Source organism: Phoenix dactylifera, unplaced genomic scaffold (genome assembly GCF_009389715.1).
Source record: "Phoenix dactylifera cultivar Barhee BC4 unplaced genomic scaffold, palm_55x_up_171113_PBpolish2nd_filt_p 000306F, whole genome shotgun sequence".
In the NCBI taxonomy this organism is placed as follows: domain Eukaryota; kingdom Viridiplantae; phylum Streptophyta; class Magnoliopsida; order Arecales; family Arecaceae; genus Phoenix; species Phoenix dactylifera.
In genome coordinates this window covers 341,132-366,712 of record NW_024067780.1, presented here as the reverse complement: position 1 = coordinate 366,712, position 25,581 = coordinate 341,132, and the positions used below count along the sequence as shown (strand labels likewise).

Below are 25,581 nucleotides of genomic sequence, written 5' to 3'. Positions count from 1 at the left end.
TATTTGACCCCCATCGGCCATCAGCGTAACACTGCAGCAGAGAAGAAAGCGGCGGCGATGGGGATGGAGGCGGTGGTGGAGGGGCTGTGGGCCCTTGCGGAGGAGGCTGAGCTCCACCATGACTACGGCGGCGCCGTCAAGTGCCTGGAGGCCGTCCTCCAGTGCGGCGCCTCCCTCCTTCCCCTGGTGGAGATCCGCACCCGCCTCCGCCTCGCTTCCCTCCTCCTCTCCCGCTCCCACAACCTTAACCACGCCAAGTCCCATCTCGAGCGCACGCTCCTCCTCCTCGGACCCGCCCCGCCCTCCGCCCTCCCCCTCAAATTCCGCGCCCATTCCCTCCTCGCCCACTGCTACCACCTCGTCGGCGCCATACCCCCCCAGAAGCACATCCTCCTCCGCGCCCTCCAACTCCTCCACCAGTCCTCCCTCCCCTCCGGCGCCGCCTCCCTCCTCTGGTCCTGCAACTTCCACTCCCAGCTCGCCTCCGCCCTCGCCATCGAGGGCGACTACCCCGGCGCCCTTGCCGCCCTCGCCTCCGGCCTTGCCGCCGCCTCCGAGCTCCGCCGCCCCGAGCTCCAGATGTTCTTCGCCGCCTCCGCGCTCCACGTCCACCTCCTCCACTGGGACGACCCCTCCTCCGTCGATGCCGCCGTCCGCCGCTGCTCCGAGTTCTGGGACTCCATTCCCATCGACCAGGTTCGACCATTTTCCCCATTTCTCCCTCTTAAATACCTAATCCCTCTCTGATTGCTTCTTCTCCTTCTTCTTCTACAGAGAAGGCACTGCCTCGGCCTGTTCTTCTACAATGAATTGCTCCAAACCTTCTTTCTGCTGAGGATTTGCGACTATAAGAGCGCTTCGCAACACGTCGAGAAGCTGGATGCCGCCATGAAGGACAATGTGCAGAAGGTTAATGTTGTCAAGAGATTGGTTGGTGAGCTGGACGCTGTGAATCGGAGCCTCTCGCAGTCTAATTTCCAGAGGAGGGAAAGGTTGTTGTTGTGCGAGAAGCAGGCTCAGCTGCAGGAACAGTTGAAAGCTCTTACCGGGTTGGACTCGGACCACCTAAGCAGCTGGGAATTTGAAGATAAGTTGCTGTTGGCACCTCCGCCATTGGATGGGGAGTGGCTCCCGAGGAGTGCTGTATTTGCTCTGGTGGATCTCATGGTTGTCATGGTGGGGCGCCCGAAAGGGGTGTTTAAGGAGTGCGGGAGGAGGATACAGTCTGGGCTGCAATTGATTCATGGTAAGTGCAAGTAAAATTAGGCAAAGCATAACATGTCTGCTGCTTTTCTGTTGTCTGTCTTGTCGCTTTGCTATAACTGACAAGCCAAGTTAACTTGGTTATTTGGTAGCTCTTGGGATCTCATCTTTGTGGTTTGCACTCCTTTGCATGGAAAATTCTTGTGCTAGTATCTGTTTTTGAGGTTTATGACACATAATTCTGAATCTTTGGATGTTATCATTTTCTGTGTTGAATGACTTGTTTTGCATGACTGATGAATTGGGAATTTGTTCCGATGAACGCAGAAGTTAAATTCTACTATAGGTATATTACCTACCTGAATTCTTACAAGCTGATTCTTCTATTGTCTGCAGAGGAACTTGTGAAACTGGGTATAAATCATGGTGTGAGAGGTATGGATTTCTTAAATCAATTCATGTTCCAGTTATGTATTTTACTAGAAATCATTAAACTAGAACACTGGCACTTCCAAATTATTTTCATAATATTATATAATCATATGCATTATGTTTAGTTGTATGTTTATTGATGCCCAAGGTTCTTGCAACTTATTTCTTTCTAACAACGTCTCAATTGTTCTTCTCTTTCCTCTTCTTAATCCTTGATATTTTTTATCTCTGCGAATGCTCAAATTCATTCAAGGCTGTGGCCTTTGTAAAGCTGCACATGACACAGCCACATCATAACTTATTCTGTGCTCATACATTGTTTTTGTGTTACCAATATAGTGCTAAAAGTATGGTAATAATGGTTGTTAGCTTTTGGGAAAATTCCTTTATGTATGAGAAGACATAATAGGAACACAGTAGTCTGTGAGATAATCAGACCTAACAGAGACCATCCATTGCATTCACATCCTAGCCTCTCAACTATTTAACCATGCTTTACGTTTGTTGACAAGTACTCATCCAAGTGCCAGTTATCAACTTCAGCAAATAGGCACAAAACATGGATGATGCGGTGTGATAATTGTCGGACAGATTAGCCATATTAGAATGCAGATACTGACAGTTGTGTAAATAAATAACTTCAATTTATTTTACAAGAAGTAGTAAACTGTAATTGGAGGAAAGAAAATATTCTTAAGAATACCAGAAAATTTAATTTATTTATCATTATATGCATTTAAGAAACAAGTGCATAAATAAGCTATCTTCATTAAATATATAAAATTTAGCTGATCAAGACATTCTATGATTGAACCGAAGAGCTGCTCCATTTTGTCTAGATTTCTAAAATATTGATGCTTCAAACCAAGCTACGCTATACTGTACCGAGCTAGACAGTGCGGAGCATACCATACCATACATACCATGCCACCAGTACCGAGTTAGCATGTGGTATAAGAGGCGTACCAACACTTGGTACAGCAAACTTGCCCCCGTACTGGGCGTATGGACATAGTAACAGCACTAGTATGGGGCTCGGTACTGAGATGGCGTACCTGCTTCAAACTAATCAAAGCTGTAATCTCCTGGTACCACTGTAGATGAATGATCAATAATCTCTCTTCCTCCTCCTTACCTGAGGCAATATTGTTCTGACTTTAGATATGTCAGTATCTTTCCTAGTTCCTCATCATCTTTTACTAGCTAGACATCTGCCAAACATTTTAAATCTTAGCCAGATGGCAGAGCACAGTATTAACCACACTTTGCACAAACTTGTGGGGTCTTAACACTTAAGAGGTTTCTGTGCTACTCTACTTTAACTTTACAATTTTGAAGATCACGTATGTAAAGTTTAAAACAGTTCTTTTCTTCAAAGATGATATACACATTCTTCATGAAATTTCATCACTGTAATTTATAGGGAAAAAAACAGAAAAATGGTTGCTTCAGAAACTAAATGCAAATCATGTAAATACGTTTATCCAATCCTTTCTTTAGTTGTCCTTATATGCAATAGTCGATATTATTAGAAGAATATTAGAACTGACAGCCTAATTTAGGTGTATCCCATCTCTAGATTGATTTAATTTTTCTGCTTCTTCTGTCAGGATTAGCTTCCTTATTTAGGTTATTTGTCATGAAAAATGATCACATGCTGTGCAGAGGTGGATTTACAACACTCATCGATCTGGATGTCTGGGTTGTATTTAATGCTTCTAATGCAGTTCTTGGAAAACAAAGTTGCAGTAGAACTTACGCGATCAGAATTTGTTGAAGCTCAAGAGGTAAATTATCTGAATTATCAACAAACTAACAATCTAATTTCATATTTATGTGATTCTCCATGTTTACTAGAATACATGTTTACCGGTGTACAAAATTATAAGATAGCCTATGTTGTTTGGATGCTGGTATGATATTAGTCTCAAACTCTAAACAAGGTATTGGAATTTGTACCAAAAAAAAACAAGGTATTGGATTTTGTACCCAAAAAAAACAAGGTATTGGACTATCAAAACACCAAAAATATGATTTGACAATATAACCATTAATGATTTGATATAGATACCTGCACGAGTTTTAATTAATAGTCAAAACAAACCTATTGTCATTATACTCAAAATATTAAGAGATATTAAATTAGGCATAAATATAAAATAGTTTCTTCTACGCCAAAAATCAATCCATAAAAGGGAACATGTAGGATAATTAATCCATCAAAATTAAATCCATATGAATCTTAATTCCATACTTGTTGCATACATTTGCTTTTGCTTAGATATAAAGCATGCTCCTCAAATATGTTATAATAAGGTAATAGAGAAAAAATAAAAATGTAATGAATTGTTAAATTTGATTGTATTTGTTATAAAGTTTCTGGATTCTTGCCTATAAAGTTTACATTTAAATTTGGAATTATATAATTAAATCAAGCAACTGACACTGGTGTAGGCTTAAAGGTTAGATTTTAAATTTAGAATAGTATAATTAAATCAAGCAAGTGATACTGATGTGGGTTTTAATGTGTCTGGCATTGATATCTTTGCCCAGCAAAAAAACTAAAGTAACATGGATGAGAATTAATTGTCCTGAAATTCCATGGACTTTTTGATTGCCATTATACTATTAATTCAAATTTCATGGTTCAATTTCATGTTTGCAGGCCTTAGTGCAGATGAAAAATTGGTTCGTTCATTTCCCAACAATCTTGCAGGGGTGTGAAAGCATTATAGAAATGCTTAGAGGGCAGTATGCTCATTCTGTTGGCTGCTTCCATGAGGCAGCTTTCCACTTTATTGAAGCTTCAAAGGTCTCTCCTTTTCTTCATTTTTTTTTTTTAACTTGCACATTGATATTTTCCTTAGAGGAGTGTTTTGAATATTCAGGTGCTTCTGATCTAACTAAAATATGTTAGTAATTTTCAGCTGACTGAAAGCAAATCGATGCAATCGATGTGCCAAGTTTATGCAGCTGTGTCCTATATCTGTATTGGTGATGCAGAATCATCTTCACAGGTGAAGTTCTCTTGCTGCACTTTGAATTCTATTAGTATCATCATTTCTATCTACAACTTCTAGCAAGGAAGCTTCTGTATGTGCAGGCACTAGATTTGGTTGGCCCAGTTTTTAGAATCATGGACTCCTTTGTTGGAGTGCGAGAGAAGACTTGCATTGTCTTTGTTTATGGGCTTTTATTGATGAGGCAACATAATCTACAGGAGGCACGGTAGGCACATTGAGGTGGCATTGGCTGAAGTTAATGTTTGTAAAGAAATTGATGGCCTACTGTATTTCATATATTTCATATTTAGTCTACAAACATTAACTCATACGACTGTTATAACTTCTCTTCCCAAAGGTTCATCTGGTTCTTGAGTTCATTCATTAACCTTGAATGAATCCTTTGCAAAAGTTAGATGTTGTTAATCTCAACTGGTGTTTCATGTATCTTCGTTAACTCATATTTCTTGCACCTAATATTATATTTTATGTAACATGTAATATGCAAAAATCCATATATGGGCACTCATCCATGTACCGTATGGATAATATAAATGGTTCAGCAATTCTGATAAAATTGGATATTGTTTAGGTGACTAATAAATATTTGAATGCATATATCTTCAAACATTGTCCAAAGATTGAATCATATGCAAAATTACAACAAAATTGGATGGATCTAGTTGTAAAAACGAGTCAAGTTTTCTCATTCTCATAAGAATTACTAATTCAGATCAAACTTTCGAATAAAAGAGAGTAGTTATAGCCTAGCTATTGATATTGAGGTTTGAGCACAAGAATTTTAGAGACTTATGTAGATACCATATTTGAAGAATAAACTTAAAGAGGTATGCACATCTTCATTCCATCTTCAGAACTACATAATTAGCAAGCAATACCTTTATATTTCTGCATTAATATGATGTCGTATATCTTATAATCTTTAAAAAATAAATTTAGTGGAATTATATTTCTGATAGTAGGCTAGGTAATATGTCTATTGTTTTTTGTTTAATAACACATATAATACTAACAAGCAAGGCATCCTTTTCTGACTAGATGTCTGTCAGAAATTAATATGATTTTGCATTTTTTTAAAATCTTGCATGAGAATATAGTAGTTTTCTTATAAGCTTGACTTTGAAGTTTATATTCTATCCACAAGCTTATCCTTCACAATAAAGATATTTGGACAATTTTCTTTGTTTTGGTCTATTTGGCTTATTATATCTTCTTATTTTCATGGTGAGCAACAAAATTGACTGTATTTGACTGTCTTTGCTAGCCTGTTTTTTTAAATGCATCGGTGTTGCTATGTCATGCAGCATTCGCCTTGCCAGTGGCTTGAAGATAGCACACCAACAATTGGGTAATATTCAACTTGTTTCTCAGTACTTGACAATCCTAGGTACGTTAGCACTTCAACTACATGACACTGGACAAGCTAGGGAGATACTGAAGTCATCATTGACATTGGCAAAGACACTATATGATATTCCAACACAGATCTGGGTGCTCTCTGTTTTAACAGGTATGCATCTTTCTAAGCATATTTTCCTCTTATTAAAATAAATTTCTCCTTGATATATAACTGCACAATTGTGCTTAGCATTCTGACTCTAATAAATCTTGATTTCTTGGCTGATGGGAGCACTATGTATGCTCGTGTTTATAACTAAATTCCTTTTGTGTTATTCATTTCTAGTAGGTAGTTCCAAAATTGAGACAAAACTGCTATAGAAATTAAATTTTTTGGTTCATTGACATAGTACTTTGTTAAGTAGAAAAGAAGCAAGGGTTAGTAGTTCAAATAAGCAAGTGATAGAATTCTAATGCAGCTTTATATCGAGAAGTGGGTGAGAGGGGAAATGAAATGGAGAACTCTGAGTATGAAAGAAGAAAGGAAGATGATTTGCAAAAGAGGCTATCTGAAGCTCATTCATGCACTCATCACCTTGACTTGGTATGCAGTTACCCTCAACTCGGACTTGACTTTTGTATTTATTAGAAGTGCTGTATACATCTATAAAGTCATATGCTGTATATTTTTTTAGACCTCCGTAAGATTTTTAACATACAATCATGTTAAAAGAGTCTTAGAATCCTTTAGTTTCCATTTTCTTTTACGTTTCTTCTTCAAATTAACAAACAAGGACATGTTTACAGCTTGTTCATAATGTTTCAAGGAATTTCTTGTACATGAGACCCTAGTATGTCTTGATTGAGCACTACATTCCGTAGTAGGTTTAATCTTTGGAAAGTCCTGTTTCAGGTGAAGAACATATTAGTATAGAAGGCTATGAGAAGATCAAGTCTAAGAATGTGACATTTTCCAAAGACAAATTGTTTCTCTATTTTGACAGGAAAAAAGATAAATATTTGCCAATTACCATCCATGTACCTTTGTGGTTGTGAACCCTTATGGATGGGTGAACTTTGATGTGTATTGCTACGGAATCTGGAAAACATAAATAAGGACATTTGTCTTGCTCTCTTTAGACATGTTGGAATGTGCATGTTTGACAAAGCTAAGGTGCTATCTAAGGGTTTTGTTATTTTAAAAAGTTGACAGTTTTCTTGATCTCTTGATAGAAGATGACTGTTAAAACATCTTTGAATGGATTTTAGCAAGTAATCTACTTGGGAAGATCTTCATATCCTCAGTATAGTTAAAGGGCAGTATCTTGGTGGAGTAAAACTACCTTTGACCGTGTAGAGCATAATGAGGAGAACAAGTATAGTGGTTGATTTTCTTTGATTCAGTCAACCAACTTTGCAGAAGATGTTGCCATTGTCAGTTCTCTTTGTTTTAACAATATTTTACTTGTCAAGAAAGAAGCCCGCCCATTCTTGGTTACATGTTAAACCTTAGAAGTTTAGGGAAATAATACAAAGATTGCATTTATCAATGGTTTGTAGGCTTGTATATCTAGATTCGAGGGATTCTGCAATTTGTATTTTGATTTTAATTGTTATGTAATATTTTTTGTATTCTAGAAATATTAAATTTTCTTTAATTCTTCTCTTCTTATTTCACCTTTCTTTTTAGTCATGCTTGTCTCTTAATTTCCTTTTTTCTATAACTTTTGTCTTTCTTATTGTCCTTTCTCTTCTGCCATTCCATTTTAACTTAAAAGTTTTTAACCAACTTTTGTTGTTCTTCTTTTATTTTGTCTTTTGTCATCTCATCAATAATGAAAGGTAGTTGGAGAGATCAAAAGTTCCTCTAATGGGCTCCCATTGTTTGGGTAATACTTATCAGAATCAAATTGGACCAATAGTAAAATCGAAAAATGGACCACATCCTTGGCCTCTGATTCCTCTAAAATATCAAGGATGCAAGAAACTTGGCCCCAGTATACCAACTGGTTTCTTCACCAAACTAGTGGCCTAATTAGTTCTCAAATAATTGGCACTTTTTTTCCCCATCTGATGTTTTAAAAGTTGGTTGCAATATGCAGATTGGTCAAGGGACCACATAGTGCATACGTATTATGTAGGTTGCATATGCGACTTAGTATTTTAAATATTGAATATATATGAAATACATTACATGCAGTAATAGTAGTAATGTTTTTTATAAATAATAGCAATATTAATAACAATTATATTTACCAATTAGTCTTACTACTTAGAACTTGATTCTTACTAGCAAAAATTATGGCATGATTAAAGTATTGATATGGTCAATATACATGTATCCGACCTGCTTGAAACCCACATCCAATCCAACCATTAGCTTGGACATGCCTTATTCGCATAGGCTTGTGTAATAGTGGCTAGATACAAGGTTTGCCGTCTCAGCATTGGACCCTGTATTGGTGCCACGCTAGTACTGTGTTGCTACAGCATGATACAGAGTCTTTTCGGCATACCGATTGTTGATATACCACCAGTATCGGGTATCGGTACCAAACCGGTATGGTACGGTATGCCCCATACTGTCCGGTTCAGGCCGATACGACGAACTATGCCTAGATATGTGGTTGCACAATGCTAAAAGAATTGTGTATCCAGTTACATTATGATAGCTAGGCTTAATGTGCAGTCACACAATGTTAACCTATTGTATACGTACCTATAGAGTATTAAGCAAACAATCTTTTTGGTCCGTATACAGCTCAACTGCATATGATAACTGCATATATGGTATGTGGTGCAATCAAGGGTGTGCATGCACACAGGCGGCTGCATATATGGCCTAATGCACTTTATTTTAAAACAATGTTCCCATCCACCAAATGATTATTTTATCCTTATTTTTTAATCCTTTGATTTTCACTTAAGAGGGCATAAGGTTAATTGGTTATCAAGGAAAAATAAGAAGAAAAATAAAAAACCCCTAAATTTTCATGGTTACCACAAATCTCTCTTCCTCTCAATTTTTGGCTTCTATGCCCTTCCTACTCTCGGTTCTTGACTAATGATGATATCTTTGGCAACTATGATGGTGGATGAAAACATAACCTAGTTTGGTACTCTTTCTCAATCTTCCCAATGTACCCACCATCTCCCCTCCATTGGTTTGGCTTCTATGCCTTTCCTACTCTTAGGTGTTGGCCAGTGATGATATCTCTGGCAACCATTATGATGGATGAAGACATGGCTTGGCTTGGTACTCTCTCCCTCTTCCTAACCTGCCCACCTTCTCCCCTCTAGTTTGGCTTAGGCTCTGCTATGCCGGAACTGGGGCCTGGACCGGTTTCCCGGCGACACAGAATGGTATGCTCTTGTATTGTTCCATGCTGGCCCTGTACCGATAGAGTAGAGGAGGCGGGGAAGAGGGCAAAAGGGAGAGAGGAAGAGAGAGAGAGAAGGGGGAGAGAGAGGGAGAGAGAAGAAGGATGGTGGAGGCCTGCGGAGGGCCGACGACCTGGGCGGAGGAGGTGGAGGGCTCTGCGGTCGGGCTCCTGTTTCGTTCAAAACAAGGGTCTGACCTCTTTTTTATTTTTGTGACTTTCAAGTGAAGTTGGCAAATTGCTTGCCAACTTCACTTCAAAATCGTCAAATTAAAAAGGGGTCCGGAGTTCTTTTTTCATTTCGCGATATTTAAGTGAAATCAGCACTTAAAAGTTGCGAAATAAAAAAAAGAGGCCGGACCCCTTTTCGAATGAAATAGGGTACCTGATCGCGGAGCTCTCCTCCGTGCAGCTCGCTGGCCTCCGCTGGCCGCCCTCCACCTCTCTCTTCTTCTTCCTCTCCCTCTCTCCCCTGCTTGCTCTCTTTTTCTCTCTTTCCTTCTACTTTTCTCCTTTTGGCAACGGATTTCGTTTTCGTTGCCAGAACTGTCTCGGTCCACCTCCGGGATGGCTCGATACAACCCGAATTGCTCGGTTCCGGACGGTTCCGCCGACCCTGGTTTGGCTTAATTTTCTCTACTCTAACATATGATCCTCTAACTCTCCTCTCCACCTACCATTTCCCTAGCTAAAAAATGATATCGCTTAAGCCCTTAAGCCCTAACCTTTGACACTCATACCCTCTTTTGGTGTTTTGGCAGCCTGCAACTCGTTCGTCCTCACCTATGCTCTCCCCTCCTTTGGTAGTTCAACCTAAGTCCCTTTCCCTCAGCATCCGACTCTTATCTTTCCTCTTCAGCCACCTCTACCCTCCTTCGGTGGTTTGGCTTGATTCCTTCCCTAGGGTTTGAGCAAAGAAATAGATAAGAGGAGAATGGGATATATTAAGATCTTTGTTTTTCATTTTTTATTTTTGTGAGGAGGATGGGAGGAGAACTATGCTAAACAAATATGATGATTTACGACCAAGGAGGTGACAACATCTATTTTGGTTTTGAGGATGTTGAAATCCTCAGGAACTACTAATATAAATGACTATTGGATTATATATAGTTTGGCCAAGAGAATAATAACTTTTATATTTTTTTACATTATAACAAATATTGTATATTATTTTATTTTTTTTAAAAATTAATATGTTTCCATGCGAACTAGTTTCTTTGGTGGTTGGATCAGTGGCCTACTAACTTGGCTACTTGAGTGAGTTGGTGTTTAGTTCATTTATGATATCTATATTGGATTGCTAGTAAGCTGGCACATATTTTACACTTGCTTAATGAAGATACAAAAAATATGAATCTATAGGATGGAGGTTCTAGAAAAGTCAAGAAATAATAGCCCATACATGTTTTGAAGTTGGTATGAATATTAACATGATTTTCCATGTATATTCATAATAAATATGGCAATCTTATCTTTATCTTAACTACTCAACAGATAAGTGACAAATCTTTTGAGCAGGTGCTTGAATTGAAGTTGAAAAATGGAAATGGACATGAAAGCATGTGCTGTATAGACCTTCGTAATTTATGTCATCATTATTTCCTGCAAAATAATATTATTTGATTATCAAATATGAATAGTATTGTTATTTTTCATAATATGGACTGATAACAGCCATTTTAATAGATAAAAAGATGCAGAGTAGGGTTTTGAAGTTTTATGCCAAAGTAATTCTTCATCACAAATAACAATTTAATATTGGTTTTGGTGCATGATCATATATTTTTAGTGGTTCATAACTGTTGATTTGAGCTGGAATCTTGGCTTTTGGATGACATGAAGTTTGAAGTCTCGCAGCTTTATATTATGCATCAAAATCATCAACATTGTAGTTTGATAACTATGCCATATAAGTATAGGATAATGAAAATAACTGTCATTAACTTTTTTTTTTGCCATTCATCAGATTAGAATGATATTTCTAAATTCAGATTTCTGTACCAATATGTACATATACATGTACGTATGTGCGCATATATCTGTGAATGTGCGCCCATCTGGTAGGATCGGTCCAACCATCACACATCATCGTTAGTCTATATGTGAGCCACTTGCTCTTGTGTGAGGAAAGCCACTTCTCTAGTTCCTTATTGTTGTCAAGAAGCTCACCATAGATGTTCTTTGGTCCTTGTGGATCTACACTGGGACCGATAGCCTGTATGGAGAAAATGGCAGACTTATAGTACGTATTCGTTGGGATGTGGCTGAAGTGGAATCGGGATCCAATAACTTGCCATATACCCTCTACTACTATGAATTCTTGCTGGAACGATATGCGGATCTAAATCATGGATGGTTCCTGATGGAATCTTTCTGGAGAACTTCTTTCTGCTACCAAAAGTGTCACGCCCCAAACCCATCACTCGGGTCCGGCACGTGACCGGCCGCATTAGCCCTAGAGCAGTGCCCTAAAGATCATGCAAGGCCTAAGATAAACAACAATTCAATAAATCCACAACTAATTAACAAATTCAAATTGACAAATCCGACATGTCCAAATAAACAATCGGTTCAATTACAAGATTTTCAAATGTTCATCAATAAAAGATAAGCTGCTTCTATCTATCTAGCAGTCTGACTCTAGATCGATCTCACTTCTTGTCCCAACCGACAGATCCTACGAATCCAGTGCCTCTGAAAAAAATATGTAAGTGTAGTATAAGCTTTTCCAGCCCAGTAAGAATCCCAACAGCCACACACAGTAATAATGGTAAAATCAACAAAGTAACAAATAAATGTCATTTCATCATTTCAAAAGCTCAACAAACAAGTATATATAACCAGTACATATACATAAATCCTCTTTACACATTATGTGATTCACTTTCGTATTACTCTGATCCCCAAGTTTTAAGACTTTTCACTTCTGGCTTTGGACTAACCAAGTTCATGTCCCAGTCCAAGACTGCACAAATCCCATGCATAAGCTCGTGGCAGCTATCCCACGCGTAAGCCCGTGGAGGCTATCCTACGCATAAGCTCATAGAGGCTATCCCACGCGTAAGCCCGTGGAGGCTATCCCACGCATCAGCTCGTGGCAGCTATTCTACGCATAAGCTCGTAGAGGCTATCTCATGACAAGGTTAGTCCAACCCTTTTTTACATGTCTAGTTTCACATGTTTAATCCAATTTCAATCACATCACATATTTTCATAAATTCTCAAAAATATGTTAATTCTTCCCAATTGAATTATTTCAATATTTTCATAATAAACAAAATGCACACCTCATATGTGTCATATCAGCTCATAAAACAAATAACAACATAATTATAAAATAAATCCAACGATAAATCAAATATATGCATAGAGGTGCTCAGATGTGGGGATTCTTACAGAAATTGTAGACTGACACAAACACGGATCCGAATCACAACTTACGAGCTGGGGTGCTGAGTCCCCTGATCAAAACCTCCTGGCTCCGCTGACTCTTCCCCTACAATATCAATTATAAATCACAACTAAATTATTTAATATTTAAATATTCTAAACCATAATTCACATCTACGATGGGGTTCATCACCAGGTCCCCAAACATCTCAATCCTTCCAGATCTAGGGCAGTCGGGGTGGCCCGACCCCCACCCTTGTACCACCGGCCTGTATCGTCGCCAGCCGGGGCCGCTGCCATGCCGGCGACGATGGCCGGTCACGGTGAAGAGACCAAGAGAAGGGTGAATGAGAGAGAAGGGTTCTTCCCTTCCCTTCTTCCTTCACGGATGGGAGTACATCTCCCATCCTCCACCTTTTTGGTCCAAGGGCAACAGCCATGGTGGCTGTGCCCTCACCTTCCCCACCACTGGCCGAACCATCGCCGGCCGCCTCTGCTGCAGTCGCCGGCGATGGTGGCCGGCCAAAGGAAAGAGAGAAGAATAGGAGACCTCTTCTACTTCTTACTTCCAAGAACCGAAAGGTTTTTCCCCCCCCTCCTGCATCATTGACAGAAGGCCCGCACGGATCCTCACAGCCACCGTGATGGTGGCTCGGCTCCCCCCCACCCGATAGCAGCCACGGTGGCCTACGACCGCCGCCGTCGCCGCCGGTGGCCAACCGACGAGGGAAGAGAAGGGGAGGACGGGATCACGAGGAAGAAGGCCTCGGATCCACCATCCCCCATCTTCAAATAAATCATAAAACCCCTCACAAATCCAACACACAATCCCGTTCATCACAAATGTTATGGAGCTCGGCCAATCCCGGCGGCAAAATCCGGAAGAGAGGAGCCGAAACAAGGGTACCCTGTTTCGGACCCTTCTCTGACGATCTCACCGGCAAAATCCCCACCAAGGCCCTAGCCCTAGCAAATGCAGCGCAAAGGGAATGTGCCTCGCTTACCTCCGTCCGTTGGGTGTTCCGGCGACCTTTCCGCCGAGGAATCGGTGGAGAAAATCCGTGAGCAACCCGAATCAACGCGCACGACTCCAAGCTCTCTTCACCCGATTTGTGGGGATCTTCACCGAAGGGAGGGGCTTTCGCGGCCGGCCGGCTCTTGGTCGCCTCTCCCCGGCGCTCAAATCCCTCCGGTGAACCCTCTCCAACGCCGCCGCCCTCTCTCCCGTGCCCCTCTCTACCACGATCGTGCCTAGGGCACGATCGTAATAAGGGGATGGGCCCGGTCTTTTCGGGCTGGCCCGTCACCCTTTCCTTTTTTTTTGGGTTTTACATTCTCTCGTAAAAAAAATTTCGTCCGCGAAATTAACGTACCTGGAATATCAAAGAGTTGAGGGTGTTTAGCTTTTATTTCTTCCTCGAGCTCCCAAGTGGCCTCTTTTTCAGAGTGGTTGCTCCATTGCACCTTTACATAAGGAATGGTCCGACGTCGCAACACTTGATCCTTTCTATCCACAATCCGTACTGGGTACTCGTCATAAGTCAGATATATTTTCTCAACATTAAAACATGAAATACATTATGTACACCTGATAAAGCTGGTGGTAGAGCCAAACGATATGCTGCTTCTCGAATTTTATCCAGGATCTCGAACGGACCAACATACCTAGGGCTCAATTTGCCACGAACCCCGAACCTCGTCACACCTTTTGTAGGAGATACTTTCAAGAACACATGATCACCAACCTGAAACTCCAGTGCTCTTCTCCTATTATCAGCATAACTCTTTTGTCTACTCTGAGCTATAAGGAGCGGTTCTCTGATCACCTGTATCTTATTCACAGTTTGCTGTACTATCTCTGGACCCAATACTTTTCTTTCTCCCACATCATCCCAACAAATTGGAGATCGACATTTCCTGCCATACAATGCCTCAAAAGGAGCCATCTGAATGCTGGCTTGATAACTATTGTTGTAGGCAAACTCAACCAGCGACAAATAACTATCCCATGCACCACCCAAATCCATGACACAAGCCTTTAACATATCCTCCAAGATCTGAATAGTGCGCTCCGATTGTCTATCAGTTTGTGGATGAAAAGCTGTACTGAAGTCCAGTCTTGTACCAAGAGCTTTATGAAGGCTTTTCCAAAACTGTGACACAAATCTAGTATCTTTGTCAGACACAATTGAAACTGGAATCCCGCGCAGCCTCACAATTTGCTCTATGTACATACTTGCCAATTTCTCCAAAGAAAAGCCAACTCTAAAAGGCAAGAAATGTGCTGACTTGGTCAGTCGGTCAACAATCACCCACACTGCATCATTATCCCGAGGAGTCTTAGGCAAAGTAGTCACAAAATCCATGGTGATATGCTCCCACTTCCACTGAGGAATGAGAAGAGACTGTAATGGTCTAGCAGGCCTCTGATGCTCAGCTTTCACTTGCTGACATACTAAGCACTGTGCAACATACTGAGCTATATCTCGCTTCATGCCATACCACCAAAAATTTTTCTTCAAGTCCCGGTACATTTTAGTACCTCCTGGGTGCACTGTATAAGCTAAGTTATGGGCCTCATCAAGAATCTCTTCATTTCTGGTACTTTTGGCACACATACTCTGTTCCCGAATCTTAAAGAGCCATCTTCATGCACTCGGAATTCTGACTGCACACCTGACTCTACTGTTTCTCTGATCTACTGTTTCTCTGATCTTCTGTAACTCTGATCTTGATCTTTTCAATCAGAGTAGGCTGCACTGTGAGGGTAGCCAAATGTACCTTAGGATCATGTAGCCGTATCTCAATCCCTGATCTCTCCAAATCTAATAAAATATGCTTCTGTGTAGTGATTAATGCTGTCAGCCCACTTGAGGATTTTCTGCTCAAAGCATCAGCCGCTACATTTGCTTTCCCTGGATGGTAACTAATAGTCAGGTCATAATCCTTCAGCAGTTCTAGCTATCTTCTTTGCCTCAAATTCAACTCTTTCTGTGTGAAGATATACTTCAAACTCTTATGGTCTGTGAAAATCTCACAGTGTTCTCCATACAAGTAATGCCTCCATATCTTCAAAACAAAAACCACCGCTGCCAACTCTAAATCATGTGTAGGGTAATTCTGTTCATATGACTTTAACTGTCTAGAGGCATAAGCTATCACCTTCCCATTCTGCATCAGAACACACCCTAGTCCTTTACGAGATGCATCACTGTAGATGGTGAAGCCTTCTGTTCCAGATGGAATAGCTAGCACTGGGGCTGTCACCAGACGCTTTTTCAGCTCTTGAAAACTCTGTTCACAGTCATCTGTCCATTCAAACTTTACTTGCTTCTGAGTCAGACGACTTAAAGGCATGGCAATACGGGAGAATCCCTCAACGAATCTTCTGTAATATCCAGCCAATCCTAAGAAGCTACGCACTTCAGTTACATTAGTAGGTCTACACCACCCAACTACTGCCTCCACTTTCATTGGATCAACAGAGACATCTTCCTTGGAGATTACATGCCCAAGAAAAGAAATACTATCCAACCAGAACTCACACTTTGATAGCTTAGCATACAGCTTTTCTCTAAGAATTTGCAATACTACCCTTAGATGTTCTTCATGTTCCTGTGAGCTCTTTGAATACACCAAAATATCATCAATGAACACTACTACAAACTGATCCAGATAATGTTTAAATATCCGATTCATAAGATCCATGAAGGCAGCCGGTGCATTTGTCAAACCAAAAGGCATGACCAAAAATTCATAATGCCCGTATCTAGTCCTGAAAGCTATTTTGGGTACATCCTCTGCCTTTATTTTCAATTGTTGATAACCAGAACGAAGATCAATCTTCGAGAAAACCTGAGCCCCTTGCAGCTGATCAAATAAGTCATCAATTCTTAGTAGTGGGTATTTATTCCGTACTGTTACCCTGTTTAGTTCCCGGTAGTCCATACAGAGTCGGAGACTACCGTCTTTCTTTTTCACAAATAATACAGGAGCGCCCCAAGGAGAAACACTAGGCCTGATAAAACCTTTATCTAGTAACTCCTGTAGTTGTTCCTTCAGCTCTTTCAATTCAGCTGGAGCCATTCGATATGGAGCTTTTGATATTGGACCAGTGCCAGGAATCAAGTCGATGGAGAACTCAATCTCCCTATCAGGGGGTAATTCTGGCAATTCATCTGGAAACACATCTGGAAACTCTGTCACCACAGGGATATCCTCTAACTTGGGCTCCTCTTTCTGTGTGTCTAACACGGCAGATAAGAATCCTTCACAACCTTTTGCAAGAAGCTTCTTAGCCTGTAGAGCTGAGATTAACTTCATTTGATGAGGTGACTTGCTACCCACCAAGCCAAACACTGGCTGACCAGGGATCTGAAACTTGATCGTTTTCTCAAAACAATCCACAGTAGCATGGTATGCTGCTAACCGGTCCATTCCAAGAATCAGATCAAAATCATTTATCTCTAAAACCAACAAGTCTGCATTCATTTCCCTGTCCTCAATGCCCAAAATACAGTTCTTGCAAACTGAATTAACTAATATAATATCTCCACTTGGCGTTGAGACACAAAGGTCAAATTCTAATGGCACGTGTGATATTTCAGTATTCTTTCTAACAAAATTGACCGATATGAATGAGTGGGTAGGACCAGAGTCAAATAAAACATTCACATCATAAGACAATAACCTAATCATTCCTGTAAACATGGTAACAAGGCACCTAATCACAATCTTTAACCATACATGCACAAACATATATAACCTAACAAAATTTATGACATGCCAAATAAGAGAGAGTATTAGGGATGGATTTATTACCTATCACCACTGAATTAGAAGCCTTGGCATCCTGCTCTGTGAGTGCATAGACCCGCCCCTGGGTCCTAGGCCTCTGCTGCCCTCCCTCTTGTTGCTGTCCTTCCTGAGGTGCTCGGTTTACAGGAACTCTTTGAGAGGACTGTGGTGCCTGTCGCCTCTGCGGTTCTTTCCCATTAGGACAAACAATAGCCTTATGCCCTTCTTGTCCACAAGAAAAATATGTCCCTCCAACCCAAGTGCAATCTCGCTTGAGATGAGGTCCTCCACAGCGGTAGCATGTAATAGCACCTCGGGCTTGTCCTCTGTCCCTTGTGACAACTTGATTCGGTCTCTGATCCTTCGACTTGAAAGGTCTACTGTTTTGGCTCGGAGAATCAGTGGGTCGAAACCTTTTCTTCATATTCTTTTCTCTGACAGCTTGGGCATTGTCAAGTCCTTTTTCTATCACCAGAGCTTTGTTAACCACATCTTTATAACTAGACAGTTCAAAAGCAGCGACTTGTTGAATCCGTCCCCTAGTCCGTTTTCAAATTTTCTTGCTCGATCACTATCCTCTGATATCAAGGTCGGAGCATATCGGGACATCTCTTCAAACTTTGCTGCATACTGGGCAACTGTCATATCACCATGCTCCAGTCGGTCAAACTCCCTATATTTCTGGAATCGGATACCCTGGGGAAAATACTTCTCATGAAAAACCTTTTTAAATTCTTCCCAAATGAAGGGGGCATCATCCGGACCAAGCTTCCCTTTCTCCATCTCCCACCAGTCAGCTGCCTCATCCTGTAACATAAAGGTGGCAAAAAGGACTTTCTCCTCATCAGGGCACCTCAGAGCTTGAAAGACTTTCTCTATATGTTTCACCGAGCTCTCAGCCTCCATCGGGTCAGCCGTACCTTTAAATGCTGGGGGTGCATATCTCTGAAAATCCAACAGACTGACTCGGTGCTTTGGCTGAGCTGTAGTACCTTGGAACTGCTGTTGCTGCTGCTGTTGTTGATATATTGCTTGCTGCTGCTGCAACTGTTGCTGCAAGAACTGTTGCTGTACCTCTACCATCCTCATCGTGTCTGCTCTGGCAGCAGCTTACTGTTGCACCATCATTTGCATCAACTGTGAAGCACTTATCGTCTCCTCAAGCTGAATACTTGGTCCTTCAGATGTCCCAATCTCCGGAGCTCCCATCTCTGGAGTACTGCCAGTAGGGTCAATAGTGTGCTCCTGCTGTGGCACACCCTGAGTCGGCGTGGATGAGGTACCTTCCTGCTGTCTAGAGGGAGCCGTGGAGCCGTCCGCAAATCGGGTCGGCCTTCTGGCACGCCCCCGACCACGCCCTCGCGCCATATCAACCTACACAATTTTTCCAGCATCAAGATTATCAGATTGAGAAAATTTTGCATCCTTCATATGCTAATCACACCATTTTAATATCTTACGTGTTTAGTGATTTTCCCCACTCAGGCTTACTCGAGCCTAAACCCTAGGATTCCTAAACCAAGCTCTGATACCAAATCTGTCACGCCCCGAATCCAGTGCCTCTGAAAAAATATGTAAGTGTAGTATGAGCTTTTCCAGCCCAGTAAGAATCCCAACAGCCACACACAGTAATAATGGTAAAATCATCAAAGTAACAAATAAATGTCATTTCATCATTTCAAAAGCTCAACAAACAAGTATATATAACTAGTACATATACATAAATCCTCTTTACACATTATGTGATTCACTTTCGTATTATTCTGATCCCCAAGTTTTAAGACTTCACTTCTGGCTTTAGACTAACCAAGTTTATGTCCCAGTCCAAGACTGCACAAATCCCACGCATAAGCTCGTGGCAGCTATCCCACGCGTAAGCCCGTGGAGGCTATCCTACGCATAAGCTCATAGAGGCTATCCCACGCGTAAGCCCGTGGAGGCTATCCCACGCATCAGCTCGTGGCAGCTATCCTACGCATAAGCTCGTAGAGGCTATCTCATGACAAGATTAGTCCAACCCCTTTTTACATGTCTAGTTTCACATGTTTAATCCAATTTCAATCACATCACATATTTTCATAAATTCTCAAAAATATGTTAATTCTTTCCAATTGAATTATTTCAATATTTTCATAATAAAAAAATGCACAACTCATATGTGTCATATCAGCTCATAAAACAAATAACAACATAATTATAAAATAAATCCAACGATAAATCAAATATATGCATAGAGGTGCTCAGATGTGGGGATTCTTACAGAAATTGTAGACTGACACAAACACGGATCCGAATCACAACCTACGAGCTGGGGTGCTGAGTCTCCTGATCAAAACCTCCTGGCTCCGCTGACTCTTCCCCTACAATATCAATTATAAATCACAACTAAATTATTTAATATTTAAATATTCTAAACTATAATTCACATCTACAATGGGGTCCATCATCAGATCTCCAAACATCTCAATCCTTCCAGATCTAGGGCAGTCGGGGTGGCCCGACCCCACCCTTGTACCACCGGCCTGTATCGTCGCCAGTCGGGGCCGCTGCCATGCCGGCGACGATGGCCGGTCACGGTGAAGAGACCAAGAGAAGGGTGAATGAGAGAGAAGGGTTCTTCCCTTCCCTTCTCCCTTCACGGATGGGAGTACATCTCCCATCCTCCACCTTTTTGGTCCAAAGGCAACAGCCATGGTGGTTGTACCCTCACCTTCCCCACCCTCGGCCACCACTGGCCGAACCATCGCCGGCTGCCTCTGCTGCAGTCGCCGGCGATGGTGGCCGGCCAAAGGAAAGAGAGAAGAAGAAGAGGAGACCTCTTCTACTTCTTACTTCCAAGAACCGAAAGGTTCCCCCCCTGCATCATTGACAGAAGGCCCGCACGGATCCTCACAGCCACCGTGATGGTGGCTCGGCTCCCCCCCACCCGACAGCAGCCACGGTGGCCCACGACCGCCGCCGTCGCCGCCGGTGGCCAACCGACGAGGGAAGAGAAGGGGAGGACGGGATCACGAGGAAGAACGGATCCACCATCCCCCATCTTCAAATAAATCATAAAACCCCTCACAAATCCAACACACAGTCCCGTTCATCACAAATGTCATGGAGCTCGGCCAATCCCGGCGGCCGGCGGCGGCAAAATCCGGAAGAGAGGAGCCGAAACAGGGTACCCCTGTTTCGGACCCTTCTCCGACGATCTCACCGGCAAAATCCCCACCAACAAGGCCCTAAACCCTAGCAAATGCAGCCCAAAGGGAATGTGCCCTGCTTACCTTCGTCTGTTGGGCGTTCCGGCGACCTTTTCGGCGAGGAATCGGTGGAGAAAATCCATGAGCAACCCGAATCAACGTGCACGGCTCCAAGCTCTCTTCACCCGATTTGTGGGGATCTTCACCGAAGGGAGGGGCTTTAGGGCTTCCTTCGCGGCCGGCCGGCTCTTGGTTGCCTCTCCCCGGCGCTCAAATCCCTCCGACGAACCCTCTCCAACGCCGCCGCCCTCTCTCCCGTGCCCCTCTCTACCACGATCGTGCCTAGGGCACGATCGTAATAAGGGGATGGGCCCGGTCTTTTTGGGCCGGCCCGTCACCCTTTCCTTTTTTTTTGGGTTTTACAAAAAGCCTTTAGTATAGATGCAATTCGCCACAGCCTCTACTTGGCCTCCCTACTGAGGAGGTTCTCCTGAACTTTGACCTGCCCTGCTGGTCGCAGAACCGTAGTCCAACTCGTAGTGTGAGGGCCCAAATCGAGCCCTATATCTGATCACCTCATGCTACTGCCACTGATCATCTAGGCTTGCCTGAATAGCAGCCTGAATTTGTGCCTCGTCATTTGGAGTGGACGCCTCCTCTGACTCTCTGAAGTGATAAGAAGGTGGCTCTGCCGCTTAACGATCTGCTTTCGCCCTCTTAGCAACCCTCTTCTTCGCTACTATGACATCAGCAAAATGTTTCTTCGTCAGCTGCCAAACCTTTTGTGAACATTTCTAGCATATAAATAATTCGGATAACCACCAATTAGGTGCTGCTTCAACCTAGTTACTCCTAGTTTGAACTCTGTTGCATTAGTTGCACCTCTAGTGGTGTCGACCCAAGAGTGTTTGCCCATGATTCCAACGAATGTCACGCTTTGGATTCATTTTCCTCGGTGGTTCCATCCTTGCAAATTTATCAAGCACGTCAGTTTATTAATTATTTAAAAATAATAAAATTTTGTTATGATAAAAAATATTTTCAACTTCAGAAAATACATGACTTATTTAATACATAGTATTAATTTTCAATATTATTTTGATTTACTTATATATTTTTAATAATTTTCAAATTTTAAAATATATTTAAATATCATAAATTTAGAAAAATATGTTTTCTATTTCAAAAGATTTTTCTGAAATATGTAATATGTACTACTATTTTTTCATAATTTTTTGTACTAATCATATATTTTTAATTATTTTTTAAATTAAAAAAATAATTTTTAAATACAAATTTCTGAAAATTAATTTGGGTTCAGATCTATGTAGAAACTCCATGGATACTACATATATTTTTTTAAGCCCGTGAGCATGCTTCAAAAGTTATTTATTTATTTTTTAAAATTTAGGCTTAGGCCATTATGCACATGATCGCTTCAAAACTTCAATAAGCGGACACCAAAATTAGCTGAATTTTATTTTATTTTTTTAATTTTTAATCCAAAATATATTTTTTAATTTAAAAAATTATATATATTCTAAAAATTAAAAATTTTAATGGAATTGTGTGGATCATCCATAGATCTATAATATAGCATGAAATTATGCCAAAATCAAAAATTTGGGCTTGATCTTTCCTTATTTTGGAAAGTTCTCAGTATTTTTCGGCATTGAAAAAAAAGGAGGAAGAGGTAGGGGAGGGGAAATATACCTTGTTTTGAGTTCGATCCTTCTCAGGCCTTCCCACCACTTAAAAAGAGAGAGAGAGAGGGAGAATCGGTTTGGACCGGTTCGAACCGGTGTAAACCGGACGGTTCGCATAAGTTCCTCTCGAAACTGGTCGGTTCGGATTGGAGCTGATTCCAACTCCCACAGCAGAACCAATCTGGTCCATGTTAGGTCAGCTTGGTACGGCTCGAACTAGTAATTCGGCCCGATTCAAGTTTTGGAGAGTTTGAGTTTATCTTGGAGGAGTTGGTGTTTATTTTTAGATGTGTCTATTTATTTCTGTAGGAGATTGTTTATCCATGGCCAGTTTATATTTACACTTAGAAACTAATGAAGTAGGTCCCAACAATTAATGAAGTGGCCGGTCTGCAGTTTTTTTTTGTGAAATGATGGTACTGAGGGACGGGGACAGGCATGGGCAGTGCATCTCGTCCCACTAATGCTTCACTTTTTTTTCTTAATGGCTCCAATTAACAACTTAATGGGGGCCCTTGTTACTTTGGGATTGGTGCAAAATTAGACGGCTCTAGAGGTGATCGGATTTGCTCCCGGGATCCATTCAAATGGAGCATAGTATATCTCCATATTTATATATACTAGTCATAGGTACATATATACATGCATATATACACAAAACAAAGCCCTACAACCTAGCCTGTTCTCTTCTCTCTTGTTTTTTTTCTTCTTTTTTTTTTTAATTTTCCATTAGCGTTTCATTTGTTCTTTTTTCTCCCCTTCTTTTCCTTTCTTTCATCTGCTAACGTTTAGGGGTTGGCAAGAGAGAAAGGACATTGTCCATCATGCAGCCATGGTGCCCCCATTGCCTAATCCTTATGGGACATGGCAAGGAAACCCAAAATAGGCCATATTTGGGCTACACTGAATATGTAGAAAAGTCATCTAGAATTGGGTTTGGAATGGGTCCTTTATGCATACAAGGCAACTGACATATTAGATTGACAATCTTGAGTATTAACATGGTTTGAGTTTCTAGTTTTGCATGGTTCTGCCTCCTTTACATTAAGGCTGCCTGTACAACCAAGGATTTTAGCATAGCCTTCATGTGGAACAGATTGACAGTTCTAATTTGTGCATTCTGATATATTGGCTACCGTCTTGACCATTTATCCTGTTCACAGTTTCTTTCATATTCCAAGGTGAAGAAACAGGGAGAGAAGGCCTTCTATTATCACCTTACTCCCATATGAAATTTCCTCGATATGGTATTAGTAAATTAACACTATTACTGACCAAGAGAGAGCTAGATTCTGAACTGTCCGATGACAAGAAAATACAATTGCTTATTTGATTCCAATAGTAAGCCTTCTATGGTGCAAAAAATATTTTTGAGCCTTTTCTAGCATGCAAGTTGTTTTGCCAGTTTAAAGTTATTGTGAAATCTGATACAGATTGAGAAGGCTAGGATCAAAGTTCTGCCCCTGCATGAACTAGCTATCAAACGAGCAATTGCTGGCCCATCAACAAAGGCCGATCTTGACATCCCAGAATCCATTGACCTGCCGACTCCCCCACCAGCAGCCTTATCATCAAGGTTACGTGACATCGATTCAGTAAAGCGTGGTAAAAAGAAGATCTAGCTATATTTAAGAGAAGCCTCACCGCGCCACCTTGGGTTCAGCTGTACTGAATCATACTTTGCCTATGGGAATTTATGTCTGCTTGGAAACTACTGTCTTATTCAGCAAGGGATAACAGCCAAATTCTTCATTTACCTATTAGGAGGGTGAGTGCAGCATTATACTGATTATGAGAAGCAAGGCAATCATGAAGAGTACTTGCTGTTATATCATCAAGCTGCGGTGTTTGTTTTGTTTGTTCAGCGATGCAAAATGTGAAAATTACAAAGTTAGGTACTTTATTCAGCAATTATATGCAGGCCTCTGTATAGGTTGACATTAACCTGGAATATCTCCATGTGTATTGTACCCATTTGACTACTTTGTATAAATGTTTTTTGTTGTGTTTGTACAAATGTTTCTGAAAATCTCTTTTTTTTTCTATAAATTTAATGAAAGTATTACATGCAATTTCTAAGGTCCAAACTTGAACAGGAAAAGTTTCTTTCATAAGCTTCGGTCCCGGCTCCAAAATTGTTGGAAGTGAAGCTCGGTTCTCTGGCGCTCTCTCACCAAGCAAAGGAGAGCTGGATGCGAAACTTCAGATCATGATCGTCGCACAATAACTTCGAAACTGTGCAATCTACTCAAACCAAGGTAGCTGCTTAAACTAAGCTATCTATCTATCTTCTCCTGCTCTAGCGCTCAGACGTTTGGAAGCCTGCTCTCTAGCATCAGCTAGGGGTATGGGAGTTGGATCAGGAAGTATGTAGGAAGTCCATTCCTTTCTCTCGGACAAGGCAGGCAATGTCGGAAATCACATCGACAGCCTGTTTGCCTTCTCAGAAACACATGGTAAATCTGAGAAACAAGTCCCAACATGCAATGGAATGGATGTCATAGAGGCAAGGGTGATTGCAGTGGGATTTGTATTTTTCATCCGAACCCAAAGTATTGGGAAGCACTAGATTTGGAGGAGCCTGTTAACCTTGAATAATCTCCGGATTGCGGTCTTTGGATACAAGCCATGCAATATAACACGCTTCTGGTCTCTTGTCTTCACTTCGGAGCTCTGTGGAGTGTTGGTAAAAGTCAAGCAGAGGTAATGCCAAACACAGCTTACAGGAGCCAGAAGGCACCCCTCAACCCAACTTGTACGTTGTCTATGCTGCAGCAGCCTTTGGACAGAGAGAACATGCTGAACATTCTCAGATGCATCTTGATGTTCCAAACCCAACTGATAGAGAACAGAGTCCATGCTGTTTCTGATCTGATCATAAACCTTGGCCATCATCATTCTAATGGCTAACACCTATAGCTGGGAAGTTAACCACTTAGTATGTTTCCATACCAAAGCTCAATCCAACCAAGTATGTAAATTTCGCTATATCCTCTTTTGATTTGAGACCAAGATCCAGTTGAATTCTACCCATCTTTTTCATTTATTTTCGAGCTATTGAATTCATTGGATAATGATTCCCCCGTGGAAAAAGTTTATGCTGCTATTTGATTTTTTTGCC

The 25,581-nt window shown here is 41.2% G+C and overlaps 1 protein-coding gene across 4 annotated transcripts; it reads left to right on the top strand.

Moving 5' to 3' along the window:
* Positions 1-25,581, top strand: LOC103697614 (sister chromatid cohesion protein SCC4). 4 transcript variants are annotated; one of them, XR_602593.4, is made up of 11 exons: positions 1-696; positions 775-1,246; positions 1,600-1,638; positions 3,301-3,422; positions 4,301-4,447; positions 4,563-4,652; positions 4,739-4,863; positions 5,963-6,168; positions 6,476-6,600; positions 23,624-23,801; positions 23,894-24,024. XR_602593.4 is itself a non-coding variant. In XM_026801304.2 (10 exons), exons 1-10 carry the CDS (start codon positions 58-60, stop codon positions 24,572-24,574), a joined length of 1,983 nt encoding a protein of 660 aa, XP_026657105.2. In that variant the 5' UTR covers positions 1-57; the 3' UTR covers positions 24,575-25,581. The 4 variants fall into 4 exon arrangements, 3 of the variants coding, with proteins under 3 accessions (XP_026657105.2, XP_026657104.2, XP_008777742.2); XM_026801304.2 differs by lacking the exons at positions 23,624-23,801; positions 23,894-24,024 and adding an exon at positions 24,557-25,581; XM_026801303.2 differs by lacking the exons at positions 23,624-23,801; positions 23,894-24,024 and adding an exon at positions 6,910-7,135.